Source organism: Myotis daubentonii, chromosome 3, assembly GCF_963259705.1.
Source record: "Myotis daubentonii chromosome 3, mMyoDau2.1, whole genome shotgun sequence".
Lineage (NCBI taxonomy): Eukaryota > Metazoa > Chordata > Mammalia > Chiroptera > Vespertilionidae > Myotis > Myotis daubentonii.
In genome coordinates this window covers 117204218-117221507 of record NC_081842.1, presented here as the reverse complement: position 1 = coordinate 117221507, position 17290 = coordinate 117204218, and the positions used below count along the sequence as shown (strand labels likewise).

At 53.6% G+C, this 17290-nt stretch overlaps 1 protein-coding gene across 5 annotated transcripts in view; it reads left to right on the top strand.

Annotated features, from left to right (window-relative positions):
* The window catches only part of FBLN2 (fibulin 2), a 104681-nt gene extending 89500 nt beyond the window's left edge, over window positions 1-15181 (top strand). For 3 of the 5 annotated variants that reach the window (XM_059688295.1, XM_059688298.1, XM_059688294.1), the window contains 8 exons: window positions 344-478; window positions 2138-2281; window positions 2412-2540; window positions 2972-3097; window positions 4540-4656; window positions 5004-5132; window positions 11942-12065; window positions 14311-15181. In XM_059688295.1, coding sequence (XP_059544278.1) covers window positions 344-478; window positions 2138-2281; window positions 2412-2540; window positions 2972-3097; window positions 4540-4656; window positions 5004-5132; window positions 11942-12065; window positions 14311-14668 — 1262 coding nt within the window. In that variant the 3' untranslated portion in view covers window positions 14669-15181. The remainder of the gene's footprint in view (window positions 1-343; window positions 479-2137; window positions 2282-2411; window positions 2541-2971; window positions 3098-4539; window positions 4657-5003; window positions 5133-11941; window positions 12066-14310) is intronic. The other 2 variants (XM_059688297.1, XM_059688296.1) reach the window with 2 other exon arrangements.
* The last annotated feature ends 2109 nt before the right edge of the window (window positions 15182-17290 follow it).

Here is a 17290-nt window from a genome sequence, read left to right as displayed (position 1 = left end):
AGGGTGCAGGCCCAACCAGCACCCCCTAGCTATGGAACCATGTCTGTGCATCGGCTCCCCCTGTGTAAAAAGGGGCTTGCCATAGCCCCTACTTTCTAGGGTTGTTATGAGCCTTAAGTAGATAAATACATCTGCATGTTGGGGACAGTGCCTGGTACCATGGAAGAGCTCAGTAAATATGGCAATGCCATTTTTTCATTGTTATTGGGTGTGGGCTGGCAACGACAGTGCTCTGCCCGATTCCCATGATGCAGAATACCTTAGTAACCATCAAGTTCATGGTTGGATATGCGGGCAAGGGCCCACCAGCCTGCCAGCCCCTGACTCCCTGCCTCTGTGCCAGATGTGGACGAGTGTGAGCTGGGCACGCACAACTGCCAGGCGGGCTTCACGTGCCAGAACACCAAGGGTTCCTTCTACTGCCAGGCGCGGCGCTGTATGGAGGGCTTTCTCCAGGACCCCGAGGGCAACTGTGTGGGTGAGTGGGGTGGAGAGTGCCCTGTCCCGGGTGTCTTTCCAAAGGGGCGTGGGCCAGAGACTCTGAGGGTTTAGAGATCAGAGATCTGGCTTGCTGCTCTTACTCTCGCCCAGCCCCAGGTGTCACCTGCAGATCAGAAGCTCTTTTCCTGAGCTGTTGAACCTTGGCTGAGTTACTTCTCTTGTCCTCAGTTTACCCATCTGTGGGGTTGGACTAGATGAATGTGTACCCAGTTTCTTTCAACCCAGTTAATAGGAAGGATATATTTTATATCTTGACATGATGCGCGCGCGCGCACGCACACACACGCACACACAACTGGAACACAAACCTCACAAAACATTACTGGATGTGGTACAGCTATGGGACCTGGAGGCCGATTGCATGTGTACTCATGGGTTGAGACCTGCAGTTTGACAGATACTGGCCTCGTTGTCCCCATGTGGATCTGATGAGGTCTCACGCTCTTCCCATCTCTCTTCCACGGCATCCAAAGAGCCCGTGGTCTGCAGCCAGGAGGCTCCATCCACCCAAGGCTGCTGACCATGAGACCTGGAGGCGGAGCACCAGTATCCCAGAGGACCAGCACCGTCAAGGCCACGCTCACCTAGGGAGGGATGAAAGACAGAGGGAGGTGGAGAGGCAGGCCCTGTGTGGGCCAGCCACTGGTGCAGACAGAAATGGATCTGTTAGAATACAGCTCTGTCACATGCCCTCTCAACAGCTTGTGGGATGTGTGTCCCCATCTTACAGAGTGGACACTTTATCTGAAAGCTTCCTTAAGACTCTTCGGGGATCCCGCTAGCCAGTCTGGGATCTGGAGCACTTCCTGAGGCACCCCCTTAACAACTGTGTCTCAACATTGTCACAGGACATGGGAAACCCCTCAGGACACTACAAGCTATGGACATGAGAAGGTTGCTGTGGTTTGCCCTGGTACACCCAGCCAGGGTCCAGGCAAGGTGGGGCAGGGTCTGCCCGACTGCAAGCATTCCTCAGCGATTCACTCTGACATTTCCTTCACCACTGCTAGATGTCTGGGTGGAACAAGACATCTTAGAGGGGAGAGATTAAATAAGCAAACACATTTATACAAGTGGCAGCTATTCAAGGGTGCTTTTCTCAGTAATAAAACAAGTAGGGATACAATGGTCAGGCAGGGCATCCCTGAGGAGGTGACATTGGGGCAGGGCCTGAGGAAATAAGGGAGCCAACCATGAAAATAGTAGGGGGTAGTGTGTGCCAGAGGAGGGGTGACAGAATGTGCAAAGGCCCTGCGTGGTGCTGTGCCCAGGCCTGGTGGGACGAGAAGGAGGCCAGTGGGCTGGGTACAGTGTGCAATAGCAATAGAGGGTGAATTTGACAAGCTGGCAGGTGTGGAGAGGCCAGAGGTGGGTATGACTTGCCACAGTTACCCTAGAAGTCAGCCTTGATTCCCCCCACTCCCTGGCTTTAGCTGCTCCATTAGAAAGCAACTGGCAGGTGCGTGAGTTCTGAAAATTGGAGCCTTCTGTGCTATGGAACAATCTGACCCCATAGTCCTAACCTGGGCTGATCTGGAGCCTAGGACCGGCCTCCTCCCAGTGTAGCCCTGGACCCAGATGCTGGGGCTGGGGAGGGGCTGTGCAGGCTCCCTGTCACCCACACCCACCTCTGCAGACATCAACGAGTGTACATCACTGTCTGAGCCATGCCGCCCTGGCTTCAGCTGCATTAACACGGTGGGATCCTACACATGCCAGAGGAACCCACTGCTCTGCAGACGTGGCTACCACGCCAGCCAGGATGGAACCAAATGTGTGGGTAAGGCCAGACAACTCTCTGCCCCCACACCCCCAGCTAGCCTTGGCCTTCCTGGGTTCCTGGCCTGTGGGAGTTCCCTGTAGGGGGCGAGCTTGGGCCTCAGGGTGTCTTTCTTACCTTCCCCTGGCAGATGTGAATGAGTGTGAGGCGGGCATGCACCACTGCAAGGAGGGCCAGGTGTGCCACAACCTCCCTGGCTCCTACCGCTGCGACTGCAAAGCCGGCTTTCAGCAGGATGCCTTTGGTCGGGCCTGTGTAGGTAGGTGGAGGCTGGTTGCCAAGACCCCTATCCAGCTCCCTTGAGCAGTGCCCACCTGCCCCAGGCCAGCCTTCTGGCCGCCACCTCCTTTCTGCAAGCCCCTACCTCACCCTGCCCTCTCTGGGCTTGACTGCTCTCCTGCCTCTTGTCTAGCTGTGGCTCTGCTCCCTCTGCTCTTCTCAGCCTCATCCCCATTGCCCTCTTCTCTTGCCCCTTGCTGTGTCTATCTGTCCCTCTGTCTGCCTCCAGTCTCCCTCCAACACTCTCACTGCCTTTCTCCCCTGTCCTCAGTCTTTTTGCTCCCCACTCTGTCTGGCTCTCTCCCTATCTCTTCTGGGTCCCTGGATCCCTCTTCCAGCCCCCTCTTATACTGGGGGTGGAGGGAGCCAACTTCCGGGAGTTGCCCACCCGCCTTCGTGGCCTGCCCACAGATGTGAATGAATGCTGGACCTCCTCTGGCCGCCTGTGCCAGCACACATGCGAGAACACGCTTGGCTCCTACCGCTGTTCCTGCGCCTCCGGCTTCCAGCTGGCTGCTGATGGCAAGCACTGCAAAGGTACCGGACCCGGCCCTCTTCCCCGGCCCTCTTCACTCTCCTCCTGGGAAAGAGGGTCTGCTGAGACCCTTGGGGAAGCTCTGCACCTCTCTCTGACCACTGGGCCTGGCAAAGGAGCTGGCCCTGCCATGGTTCAGGACCTGGCCAGGACAGAGGAGTGTGACCAGGCCCAGCTGCATCAGAGAGCATTTGAATGTACTGCGAAACCTGACCTTATTCTCACTCATTCATTCATTTGTATTATAATCACATGTGAGCACCTCCTTGTGCCTGGCTGGCAGCACAGTGTTGTAGGGATGCGGCCTCTTCCTCCGAGGCATTGCTGTGGTCATTCATTCACTTTCTGGCCCTTAAGCCTTCACACACCCCATCCCTACCTAATGCCCTTTGTCTACTGCTCTACTGGCTGATCTGCCCAGGTTAGGCTCTACAGAGATGAAACCAGTGTGGCCTCTGGGCCTGGAAGCTCAGAGCCTGGCAAAGATCATTCATTCATTCTGTGTGTTGTGAGGTCCTGAGGATCTAGATGGGAATCAGTGGCCTGGGAGGCCCTGCCCAATCTGATTTCCCTCCTCCCACTCCTTCCAATCACTCTGTTCTGACCACACCCACCTCCGCTCTGTTCCTTGAGGGCACCACGCATGTGCCAAGTGCCATGCGCCATCTCAGGGTCATTGCTCTTGTACCTTCTTCTGCCTGGAATGCTTCCCTCGATGCCCACATGGCTTCGAAATTGCAACCCTCCCAGACACAGTGCCTGCCTCCTTCTCTGCTCTTTCTCCATTGCACTTGCTACCTTTTGACACACTGGTTATCTGACTCATTTAATTAGCTCCATCTCTCCTCCATTCCTCTGCAACACACATCAGTGGGACTTTATCCCTCTTGTTCACGGTGACATGCCCAGTGCCAGCAGTTCTTAGCTGGGTGAATGAAAGACCTATCTTGCCCACAGAGTCCAGTCCATGTTCCATCTAAGCCAGCAGGCGACCCTTCACTCAGTCACACACTCATTGTTCCGCTCACATTGTCCTGCACACCAGCACTCGTGCCTCCCCTCCCCAATGCAGTGGCTGATGTTAGAGGCCTGCGGGGTTCCTTGTTAGCACCTGGGTGGCACTTGGAGAGCCATGTGTGCCATGTGCTGAGGACCCTCAGTAGGGAAGCATCTAGTTCCTGACCAGGGATCTGAGTCCAACCTGTGGCTGCTTCTTCCAGGCAGCAGGCCAGGCCAGGACTCCATAGTAAGTCCAGCCCTGCCCCTGCCTCAGCTGCCTGCCCCCGGTGTGCCACTTGTCCTTATCTGGGCCTCTGATTCCTCATTTGTTCGAGGGGAGGCTGGAGCTAATGTTCTCACAAGAGACATCCCAGGTGAGCCTGGAGTCTGGTTTTCATCTCTGGGTTAGGGGATTCCACTGTGACCACCGCTGGTCTCCCTGCAGATGTGAATGAGTGTGAGACCCAGCGCTGCAGCCAGGAGTGCGCCAACATCTATGGCTCCTACCAATGCTATTGTCGCCAAGGTTACCAGTTGGCCGAGGATGGGCACACCTGTACAGGTACCTTAGCTCTGCCCAGGGCCCCTTCCTGAGAGGCACCCCTTCCCTGAACACCCCTTCCCTGAGGCACCCCTTTCCTGACCTAAGTGGGATGAAGGGTTCAGTTGAATCATCCAGACCTGTGTTTGGTACCTGATTGTTCCTTAGCTGGTAGTATTTGTGGAGCAGCCCCCGGGAACAAGCACTAGAATGGTAGTCCTGTTTTTGCTGTGTGGCCTTGGGCAAGTCTCTTCCTCTCTCTGAGCCCTATTGTCCTCCTCTGTAAAATGGACCCCTGAGCTCACATGGCTGTGGGTGGCTGGGCCCTGCCATTGGGCAGTGTCACAGAGTGAACCTCTCTCTGGCAGACATCGACGAGTGTGCTCAGGGTGCCGGCATCCTTTGTGCCTTCCGCTGTATCAACGTGCCAGGGAGCTACCAGTGTGCATGCCCAGAGTGGGGCTATACCATGATGGCCAACGGCAGGTCCTGCAAGGGTAAGCAAGGGGTCCCTGCCCACCAGAGCCTCAGCCAGGACCCTAGCAGACTTGGAAAGCCTCAAACAGCATTCTGTGCACTTGGAAGTCTGACACCAAGGGCTTAAGTACAGAATGGCCAGTGCCTCTGGTGATCTGTGGCTGGGATGGGAAAGGTGACAGTCTTTCTGCTTCTTGACCCAGCTTAGAATTTTCCAGACTTGGACTCAGCTCTGTGCCTTGCCCTAGGAGCAGGGCAGAGATCCTGTGGGTGGTTCTAAAAGACACAAGAGACCTGTCTAGGGAGAGGTGTGCAGAAGAACAGCCTTAGGGGTCCCAGTCTCCATCCCCAAGTGTTCCAGATGCTATCCGGAGACCAGGCCAGCCAGGTCTTTGGGCCCAGAGGGTGAGGTGGGTCCCCCAAGTGTTGGCAAAGGGATCACAGAGAGGCTTATCTCAGAACCACATACTGAAAAGACTCCCCAGTCAGAGGTGTGCAGGGCTGGGAAGGGATACAGAGGAGAAAGTGGGCTCCCTGGCACTGGAGACATGCAGAGAGGATCTGGGCAGTCACCTGTTCAATGTGCAATTGAAGGACTACTTCCCTGGAGGGGGAACCAGGTTCTGTGACATTTGATCTTCTAAGTTGGAGAGCTATAATCTTTAGTTCCATCGGAATATACTGAGGCCATAAAATTCTGGCAAGTGACCAGCGCAAGGTGGAATGGTCTGGAATCCACCTGGGGCAGGTTATAGCAGCAGCACTGGCAACCCCTGGGAAAACCAACCACTCAGCTCCTCAGAGCATGGCCACCTGTGCCTCCTGGCATGCATGACCAAGTCTTTTCCAGGCGGTGGAGCTGAGAGCCTCAAGGCCCCTGGGTTGCAGCTTTGGTCTCCTTGTGCTTCTCGGTGGCCAGGGGTCAAGGTTGAGGCTTGGAAGGGTACAGAGCTAGACCAATTGTCGCTGCCTATAAGTGAATCCTGAGATCAAATTCATTGGTCACAGCCAACCGTGTGTGTGTGTGTTTAATGTAGAGTAGGATATAGGATCAGGTAGGGTGAAATAGACATGATGTAGGTCAGAGTGCACTGTGCCCATAAGGCTTGTTTCAGTTCACATGTGTGCCCTTAGTTCCAATGCAAAAGGATTCCTTACTGTAGGTTGATGTAAATTAATAATAATAAATTAAAAGGTTCTGAGAGATAACAGGTAAATTAGGACTTGGAGGCCTGCTGGGGTCACTCACAGAAGCTGACCTGGGTCTCCCTAGCTGCAAACCACTCTGCTTTTTAATTTTAAAAAAATAATTGGTATAGACTTCATAAAAGATAGGGATTTTACCCACCATAAACTGAGCTGTATGGGAAATACTTTATGTTCCCAGAATATTACTTCATTCTTGAGATCGAGGCGCTATCCCTGACGGAAGAACAGTGTGGTCACTTCTAAGAAGGCTGTCAGAACCGAGTGACTTTTGCTCTTGATGGCACTTCAGGTTGAAAACCTGGTCACATTCAAAACTGTCTCTCCCTGGCCCCTCCTCCCTGGCCCATGCTAGCCAGGGTCAGAGGATTGCCCAGACGCCCAAGGTGCCTGTGCTATACCAGAGGGCATACTGGGCCCAGGCTGTGCTGGCCATAGGAGTGTCTGATCGCAGCGCTGGTCTTGCCCTCTTGTCCCCTCACAACCTAACCAGTGGCCCACTTCTTTGAGATGCAAAAGAGCTGGTGAGGTGCAGGTCTGCTCTGTAGTCCAAACTGTATCATCAGCCACCATCAAAAGGTCCTCCACACATGCCACTTTTATTTTCTGTCCAAACTGTTTTGCTGGAAGAGTCTGTATCACAGGTGGACAAGGCAGAGCTCAAATGCTGGTCATGTCCGTGTGGTGCCCCTGTCTGCAGCCACTGACCTCCAAGCTGAGCAGATGCTCCTTTGTGCTCCCTGGTCCTGTTCTGACTTGGACCAGGCACTGAGTCTTAGGGCTTCAGTGGGACAAGGCCTGGAGCAGTGTGTGCTGGCCAGTGTCCCATGTCAGCACCTGTCCTTTTCCAGAATAAGAAACTGGAAAGAAAGAGGTTAGGGCATGAGACTCGGCCCGTCCTTGGACCATGTGCTGAGGGAAGGGCCTTGACCGTATTCGCTAGCACGTGGAGTGGTGCCTAGCACATGATAGGTACTCGTTGAACGTTCCATCATGCGACTGAGCTGAGAGGCAACTATTGCCGATATTTGGATGTTTTTCCTTCCAGTCTCTCTTTCTGCCAATATATATATACTAGAGGCCCGGTGCACAAAAATTTGTGCACTCGGGGGGGGAGGGGGGGTCCCTCAGCCTGGCTTGTGCCCTCTCGCAGTCTGGGACCCCTCGGGAGATAACGACCTGCTGGCTTAGGCCTGCTCCTGGGTGGCAGAGGGCAGGCCCAATCCCTAGGTGCAGCCCCTGGTCGAGCTCAGAGCAGGGCTGATTGGGGAGTTGGGGCGCTGCTCCCTGTCATGCACAGAGCAGGGCGGATCGGGAGGTTGTGATGCCACCCTCAGTCACGCTCAGGGTAGGGCCGATTGGGGGGTTGGGGCACCGCCCCCTGTCACACTCAAGACAGGGTCAATGGGGAGGTTGCGGCGCCACCCCCTGTCACGCACAGAGCAGGGCCCATCAGGGGGGTTGGGGCTCCGTACCCTGTCACGCACAGAGCAGGGTGTATCAGGGGGTTGGGGAGCTCCCCCCTGTCATGCACAGAGCAGGGCCGATTAGGGGGTTAAGGAGCTCCCCCCTGTCACTCACAGAGTAGGGCCGATAGGGTAGTTGGGGCACCGCCCCCTGTCACAGAGCAGGGCAGATCAGGGGGTTGGGGTGCCCCACCCTGTAACACTCAGGGCAGGGCCGATGGGGAGGTTATGGCTCTACCCCGTCACACATAGAGCAGGGCCCGTGGGGGGTGGTTGGGGCACCACCCTCTATCACCCACAGAGCAGGGCCGATCAGGGGGTTGGGGCACGGCCACTGTCACACTCAGGGCAGGTCCGATGGGGAGGTTATGGCTCTACCCCATCACACACAGAGCAGGGCCCCTGGGGGGGCGTTGGGGCGCCGCACCCTGTCACACACAGAGCAGGGCCTATCAGGGGGTTGGGGTGCCGTACCCTATCACACACAGAGCCGCAGGGCAATCAGGGGGTTGGGGAGCTCCCCCCTATCAGGCACAGAGCAGGGCTGATCAGGGGGTTGGGGCGCCTTCCCCTGATACGAACAGAGCAGGGCGGATAGGGAGGTTGTGGCCCCGCACCCTGTCACACACAGAGCCACAGGGCGATCAGGGGGTTTGGGCGCTGCCCCCTGTCACACTGATCCCGGTACCGGGAGGCCTTGCAGCTCCGCTGATCCCGGTGCTGGGAGGCATATTACCCTTTTACTATATAGGATAGAGGCCTGGTGCATGGGTGGGGGCTGGCTGGTTTGCCCTGAAGGGTGTCCTGGATCAGGGTAGGGGTCCCCACTGGGGTGTCTGGCCAGCCTGGATGAGGGGCTGATGGCTGTTTGCAGCTGGTCACACACCCTTCAGGGTGGGGGTCCCCACTGGGGTGCCTGGCCAGCCTGGGTGAGGGGCTGAGGGCCGTTTTCAGGCTGGCGGGTGACTGAAGCTCCCAACCACTCCTTTTTTTCTTTTTTATTCTGGGCCAGCTTTAGCTCTGAGGCTTGGCTCCAGCTCTTAGACCTCGGCTGCTGAAAGCAGGTATCTGGTTTGTTTGGGTTCTATAATCGAAACACTGTTTCAACTCCAGCTCTGAGATCCCGGCTGGCTGAAAGCAGGTTTCTGGGGTTTTGTTTAGCTTCTGTATTTGTAACAATGTTTCAAACTGCAAGCTCAGAGGCCGGCAGCGGCAGGCGGGGAACGTTGGAATCCTCCGTCACTGAAGCAAGCAAGCCTCATGTTCGCTTCAAGCTGCCTGGATGCCGGCCGCCATCTTGGCTGGCAGTTAATTTTCATATCGCCCTGATTAGCCAATGGGAAGGGTAGTGGAGTGACACCAATTTGCATGTTTCTCTTTTATTAGTGTAGATATATATATATACAGGATAGAGCAAAAGTAGGTTTACAGTTGTTTGTGTGGAAAATAATACAATAATTAATAATAATGCAAGAGTAAACTCTGTTTTGTTTACTCACAACTGTAGACCTACTTTTTGCCCCACCCTGTATATACAGAATATAATATTAGCTAAAATCATGGGGAAAATAACCTGGAATCCTGCTTTCTTAGTGCATGTGAAGCTCTTACCAGCATTCCCCTCAATATGGGCTAGCTTTTAGTAATGCTGTTAGTCTCCCCACTGACTCTGTCCCCCATTTCTGCATGTCTGCTGTGGCATCAGCACCCCAGATGGGGCTACAGTGGTGCCCCTGGGTGTCCGGCCCTGTTGGCTCTCCCTTTGGCTTCAGCTTTCCAGGAGAGGCTTCAGGGTCAAAGCACCACAGATGCCAGGGGCCTGGCAGCACCAAGGGGCAAGGACCCTGGGGTCCTGGGGAAGTCCCTTCTGAACACATCTGTCTATAGGGCCAGGGCAGACAGTAAGAAGCTGCTCCCACCCTGTTCTTGCTCCACCCCACCCGGCTTCAGGGCCAGCACCTCCTGCTCCCTCTGTGGTGGCCAGCAGCGTAGAATGAGGAAAGGAGGCCATCCCTACGTGTACATTCAATTATTGTACCATCAGGGCAGCAGCCACACCCATCCTGGCCCCACCAGCTCTGGCCGCCTGCCATGTTTTCTCCCAGATTGGGATCGTGACATAGTTGGCAGAGGAGGAAAGTGGGGCTTGGTGAGATGAATAGTGTGAGCTGGTCTGCATTGTGAAGCATGGTAGGCAGGGCCTAGAGCAGTGATGGCGAACCTTTTGAGCTCGGCGTGTCAGCATTTTGAAAAACCCTAACTTAACTCTGGTGCTGTTTCACATATAGAAATTTCTTGATATTTGCAACCATAGTAAAACAAAGACTTATATTTTTGGTATTTATTTTATATATTTAAATGCCATTTAACAAAGAAAAATCAACCAAAAAAATGAGTTCGCGTGTCACCTCTGACACGCGTGTCATAGGTTCGCCATCACTGGCCTAGAGTGAAGCAGGCCGGAGTCCAGCCATGGCCCTGCCCTGCTGCAGCTGTATGACCCTGGGCACATCTGTGCATGGGAGGTGACCCCACACCTGCCTCATGGGGTCTGAGGATAGAGGAGTGACTAAGGGTGGCATGCCTTGAGCATTGAATGGAAAATAATGCATTATTTTCATTAAATAATTGTTTCAGTTCACATGTGTGCCCTTAGTTCCAATGCAAAAGGATTCCTTACTGTAGGTTGATGTAAATTAATGATAATAAATTAAAAGGTTCTGAGAGATAATAGGTAAATTAGGACTTGGAGTAAACTTGGGGTACCAGTTGGCTATTGCTGTCAGTGCTTTAAGCTGTGGCTGCTATTGTGAGGAGTCAGCTTAGCATCATGACTGGGGCCCACATTTTGGCATTTGGTGGACCTGGCTTCAGCCTCCACTGCCATGCTGACTGTGACCTTGAGCTAGGTCATACCCTCTCGGATTTCCAATTCCTCCTCTGGGAGGCCAGTGACTCTTATCCCAATGGGCTGGTAGGAGGATTGGGTGAGGCGAAATCCCTAAACGGGGTCAGTGTGGAGGACTGGAGAACAAATCGGCAGTCCTCCAGAGAAGTGCCTGGCAGCCCCTGATGCCCCCACCCGGCACAGCCTTGGGCCTGTTGAAGCTGTGCTCTTTGAGCTGAGCTGCTGATCTTTACAGGAATGTCTCCGGAACCCATTTACTTGATCCATGGGTCACCTGTGGAACACACACACACACACACCTCATGCTTGCTTCTCTGAGCGTTCCTCAGAGAGATTTACCCATGTGTTCATGTGTGTGTGTGTTTCAGGTGTGTGTGTGTATCTGTGTGGGTGTGCTTAAGCACATGTGTGTGCCCAACCATGTGCACAGGAAGCATGAGCATGTCTGTGCAGTTTATGGGACATTTGTGTCTGTGCATTCGGCGTCTGTTTACAAGTGATGAGTCTTGAACTTCCATCCAACAATACATGGAGAGTCCATGCTCTGTGCTTGGCCCTCTGCTGGGCTGGGGGCACCACAGGACTGAGGAAGACCCTCTCGCCCTGCCCTCCTGGAGCCCACACTGAGGAAAGGGAGGGTGGAAACTGAACAGACATACAAAATAACTAGGTGTGTTTGAGAGCAGGACAAGCAGTACAAGGAGAATAAAATGGCTTGAAATGGAGGGTGGTGGGGGAGGAGGGCCACTGCAGGATAGTCAGGGAGAACATCCTTAGGGTATGACCCTGAGCTGAGACCTGAACGATGAGAAGGAACCAACCACGGGAAGATGTGGGGAAAGTGTTGCAGCAGTGGAATAGCATGTGCAAAGCCCTGAGGTGGGACAAGGGTCAGAGTATTGGGGAATCTCAGAGGGGTCTAGCAGAACTGTAGCCCGAGTGGAAGGAGAGGGGTTGTACCGTAGGGCTTGGTGTCAATAGGCGGGCCAGAGTGTTTATACTGGGAGCATGGGAAGCCCTCAGCAATCATGACAAAAGACACTTTTCATTTTAAAGCCAGGTCCTCTGGCTGCTTGCTGGGCATGGAGGGGACTGGATGGGATGTGAGTGGCACAGGCTGGAACTGTGAGCTGTGGTCTTGCAGTCAGGAAGAGCTGCTCTGAGGCCCAGGCCTCCAGCTTGGGTGATTCAGACAAGGGTCCCCAACTGTGGCAGAATTCCTCCCATAACTCTCCTCTCCTCCCCTCAGACGTGGACGAGTGTGCACTGGGCACCCACAACTGTTCTGAAGCCGAGACCTGCCACAACATCGAGGGCGGCTTCCGCTGCCTGCTCTTCACGTGTCCTCCCAACTACATCCGAGTCTCTGAAACGTGAGTGTCTCCCCCTGCCCTGGGCCCAGTCACCCCGCAGACACCACGCTGCCCAGGGGTGAGGCCAGTAGCCGTGGGCCCTGCCCTAACCACCTCCTGCTTTTCACCTGCCCCCACTGCTGAGTCTGTGGTCAAATTGACCACAAATGGCACAAATGAAAGCACCTTGCAGAAAGTTCAGAGTCTAGAGAACGAAGAGAAGGTGCATAGAAAATCTCCCTCCCTATCTTTCTCACACACGCACATACATGCCACGTTCGTCATCTATTGCTGTGTAACAGGTTATCCTAACACTTAGCACCTTAACCTGACAACCAGTTATTCTTTAAACATCCAGCATGTTTTGGAAAGGCAGGAATCCAGGAACAGCTTAGCTGGATGGTTCTGGCTCAGGGTCTCATGGGCTGCAGAGTCCGCCGTCCAGTCACATGGCTCTGGGCAGGAGGTCTCAGCTCCACACCATGTGGGCCTGTCCATGGACATGCCTTCCCCAGCACAGGTCAGGGAGAGAGCGAGGGACATTTTGCAAAATTGACACATGCTTATAAAAACATTCAAATAATAGATCCTGGCCAGTGTGGCTCCGTGGTTAGAGCATTGGCCCGTGGACTAAAGGGTTTTGGGTTTGATTCCCAGTCAAGGGCATGTACTTGGGTTACAGGTTCAATCCCCAGCCCCAGTTGGGGTGCCTGTGGGAGGCAACCAATCCATGTGTCTCTCTCATGTTGGTTTCTCTTTCTCTTTTACCCGCATCTCTCCCTAAAAAAAAAAAAAAAAAAATCAATGGAAAAAATATCCTCGGGTGAGGATTAACCAAAAAAATTTTTTCAAACAATTAAAGTGTGCCAACCAAAGTTTTTGTCCCGCCCCTCTAACAAATCATACAGTCGCCTACTGGTTGGAGTGTGTCCATCTTCTCTTTGGTCTGAACATAAAGTGCACACAGCTGCCCTGTCCCTGGTGCATTCAGCTGTTCTCATCTTGCTTTCTCTGCCTTGCAGCACTTGTGTCTGCATGTAGCCTGCCCCAAATGGTGTTTCCTGCAGGCATGTGTTCATAATTCATTTACCGCTGTCCTGCTGGCAGTTTCACATTTTCCACTATTATACACTAGAGGCCCAATGCAGGAAATTCGTTCAAGAATAGACCTTTCTTTCCCCAGCTGCCGGCACCCGGCTTCCCTCTGGGACCTGGGCTTCCCTCCGGCCGCTGGCAGGCACCCGGGACTTAGGCTTCCCTCGCAGCCCCACTTCGTCCGGAAGGTCGTCTGGAAGGATGCCTGGTCTAATTAGCATATTATGCTTTTATTATTATAGATGGGAAATGTCCATGTGCATGTGTGTTAGGACATTTAGGGAGTATGCCTAGGGGACTCTGGTCAAGTGACCTCCCTTCTCTGGGTCCTGGCTGCCGCATCTGCAGCATGGGAGTGATAGCAGCACTGTGGGTTGGTGTGAGCATCAGATGACTGAAGATGCGAGTTTCACACAGTGGATGGCATGGTGTAAATGCGGCATCTGTGCTGCTGGCTGTTGCTCCTGTGCCAGCCTTGTGCTGCGGCCAATTGGAGAATTCTGCTCAGATCTCTAGAGTTGCTGAGCTCTGGTGCCTAAATAGCATCCCATTTTGGAAGTAGTGAGCTTTTATATTGATTTAACAATGGAGGTGCCAGTGGCTCAGAGGGCCAAAATGAGGTCAGATTGTTGCTATGCTTAAAAATTGAGGCCTTGGCCCCCTAGGGTTTGGCTTTCTCACCACCTTCATCCAGCAGTGTTGGTCTTGAGGCTTCTACCTGAAAAATGGCAGGGCATCCCAACTCAGAGGAGGAAGTGGCCCAGAAGCAGTCAATTAATAGAAGAAAAGGAATTTGAAAAATGATTGCAATAATAAAAAACACTCTGGCCTGGGAATCTATTCCAATGATCAGTGTTCCAGTAAAGGAAAGGCAGGGAGGAGGAAGCATAGGGTGCACCAGAGCTGCTCGAGAGCTGCGCCAGGCACTGTGGTGGGTGCTGTATAAACTCACTCCACCCTCCCAAGGAAATATCTTACAGATGAGGAAGCTGAGACCCGCATAGTAAGGAGACTTAGCAGATGCTACAAGGCTATTTAGAACAGAGCTGGGGCCAGCTGGCCCTTGAGCCTGCCTCCACCATGTCCAGGATGGTGGACAGCAGGGGTGGGAGAGCCCGGGATGGTTGTTCGTGAGCCCTGGCCCTCTGACCAAGCCCCGTGCATCCTGCAGGAAATGTGAGCGCACCACGTGCCATGACTTTTTGGAGTGCCAGAACTCGCCAGCTCACATCACGTACTATCAGCTCAACTTCCAGACTGGCCTCCTGGTGCCGGCTCACATCTTTCGCATCAGCCCGATGCCTGCCTTTGCAGGGGACACCATTGCCCTCACCATCACCAGAGGCAACGAGGAGGGCTACTTCGGCACACGCCGGCTCAATGCCTACACAGGTGTTGTCTACCTGCAGCGGTCAGTGCGTGAGCCCCGGGACTTCGCCCTGGACGTGGAGATGAAGCTCTGGCGGCAGGGCTCTGTCACCACCTTCCTGGCCAAGATGCACGTCTTCTTTACCACCTTTGCCCTGTGAGGTGCCTGCCTGAGCGCCTGTGCAGGGCCGTAGCACTTGGGGTGCCCCTGATGGTCTCTGTGGCACCCTCCACACCACCCTCCAATGCACCTCTTTCTGTGGGTGCTCAGCACCGTGTGAGTGGGGCCTGGTTATCTGGGTGGTTTTTGCTACAACTGGAAAATAGCCTAATTTTGCTGAATGGATTCCTCTCAGGTTCCTGGGAGGGATCTTGGCAGCAGGAGGTCGAAAGCAACTCAAGGCACTTCAGGTGCCTGTGGGTGGAGTGAGAGGACTAAAGGCTACATGACGATTAAAGGCGGGAAACAGACCACGTGGGGCTTTGGACTCAACTGGATAGCCTGTCCCCAGTGTTGATATTCTATTTCATGTTTCACTGTGATTACTTCTCCACTTTAAAAAACCATCTTAAGTGTTTTTGTTTAATTATAAAAGTAGTGCACATACATTGCAAAAAATTTCCAATAGTACAAAAAGGTTATAAAGTAAAAAGTGACAAAAGAAAAACCCTTACTTCTGTCAAGTGTTTGAATCTGATGGTGTGTCTGAGGGCCCTGGGTCCCAGCCTGGGTGTTGAGTCAGTCTGTTGATTAAGAACCTCCTTGATGTCTGATGAAAGGAGTAACTCCAAACTAGGAGTCCCATTGAGATGACAAGTTTGTGGTGTAAACATGCTGGCATTCTGGTCCTGTCTTCTTTCACCAATGCTTCTCCTCCCTCCTTTCCCCTCTTCTTCTCCTCCTTCCCCAAGTGTGGCCCTCGGCTGGTGTGCCACCTCCCCAAGTGTGGCCCTCAGGTAGTATGTCACGTTGGATATTGCCCAGAAACTCCAGTACTGGTCCCTCTCACTAAGGCCTGTACACATCAGCTCAGGCAGAGGCCTTGGGCAGGATCCTGAGAGATGAGAGAATTCATTTTTTCTCCACTGTGCACCTGGGGCTTTGAGCTGCTGTAAGGAGGATGCCTCAGGTTGGGAGGCCCCCAAGTGCACACTTGCCACTGCTCTTGGCTCTTTCTCTAAAGCAGGGATTCCAGCTGTGAGCAGTGTGTGGCTCCGTGGGCCTATGTGTAGTGGACATAGTGGACAGCAGCTGGTGTTGAAGAAATGGAATGGGACACTGTCAGTACTCTTTCCCTGGTGAAGAAGGCGTGGTCAGGAAATGGCAATGTGTGTGTCACACCCCCAATGCCACCGCCTTGGGCTTGTGATGTAAAACTATTTCTTACTGTGTGTGGCCTATTGGGATTGTGGCAAACTGGGAGCTCATGCCCTATGTGGAGGGTGGCACTTTGCAGCTCCAGAAACTGCCGCCTTCTGGAGATCTGGGCCCAGAAGGCCAAATGTTCCCATTCTTCAGGGCAAGTTCCCTAAGTACATTTTGATGTAAAATCTCCCAATTTTAAGATGTGATTAATTAAAACTTTGTAACCGCAGGTGTGAGCCTGCCATGGAAGGCCCACTGCCTTGTGCCCTTTGACCCTCCCTGCTCTTCACTGGCTCTGGTCGAGGCATTGCACAGAAGCCAGGGTCGCGTTCTCACTGGCTGGCTGCCTCCATTCCTTCTGCTTCTAGAAACCAGAGCTGGCAAATCTGCCAGACACATTCACTCACCAGGAAGGAACAGACTTCTGCTCAAAAGGCAGATTGGGGACACCAGCAAGGGATGGGCAGCAAATGGCTACCTGGCAGAGGCCCCCACAGGCCTGCAACAGACTCCCACACTGTCCCGGGCCTTCTCCCAGTTCACAAGTGCTCCCCATGGGCCCTCGGTCAACTGACATCACTTCCCAGGGTTTTGTCCACCTCAGCAGGTAGTCCCCACTTTTCTCTCCAGGATGTTGTGCCCATGGAATCAGCACACACAGTCTAGCTTGGCAGCAGCTCATCTGAGGCTCTCCTGATATGAGAGTTTCCAAGGTTCGGTGATTCCAGGATCCCAGGCTGCAAGGAGCTGGGCAAACTACAGTTGGGAGAACAAGAATCTACAAGGGTGTCCTCGCTTCAGATGCCAGACAGAAGCTGGAGGGTTCCCCCACCACCCTCACTTTCAAATATCGGGCTTTCGCCTCAGGATGTGTCACTGTACTACAGGATGGGTGACTATGCACCTAGGGTTGCCAGCCCAGGAGCCTTTGGTGCCAGCATTTTCATTGGAGCTCAGTCACATACTGTCAGCATGGCTGGCCTTCAGTATCCAGTCCCTCCTGGAGCCACATGTCCCAAAGGCCCTATCATAAGTTACAGTATTAGACTATCCAAGGGCCCAACACCCCCATATAAACACACTCCAGTCAGGACTTTCCAAGGGCCTAGACCTCACCTCCCAGGAACCAAGGGCAAAGGCCAGACTTCAGGGAAGAGAGGGACAGCCCCTCCAGCCTCTGATGTAGGTTTTCTTATAGGACGATGGTATTTAGGAATCTACACTTAGTATTACTTGTTACCTCTCTTGATCTGCTAAATGTGCCTTATGATAAATATGTGCAGAACCATTTAGCACAGAAATGAGTGAATGGTTCCTAAGGCCAGACATCTCCCATCCTGAGGAGGCCATAACTCAGTGCTCCTGCATGTGGCCAGTGGTGTAAGCATAACCTCACCAGCCATGCCAGTGATGTTCC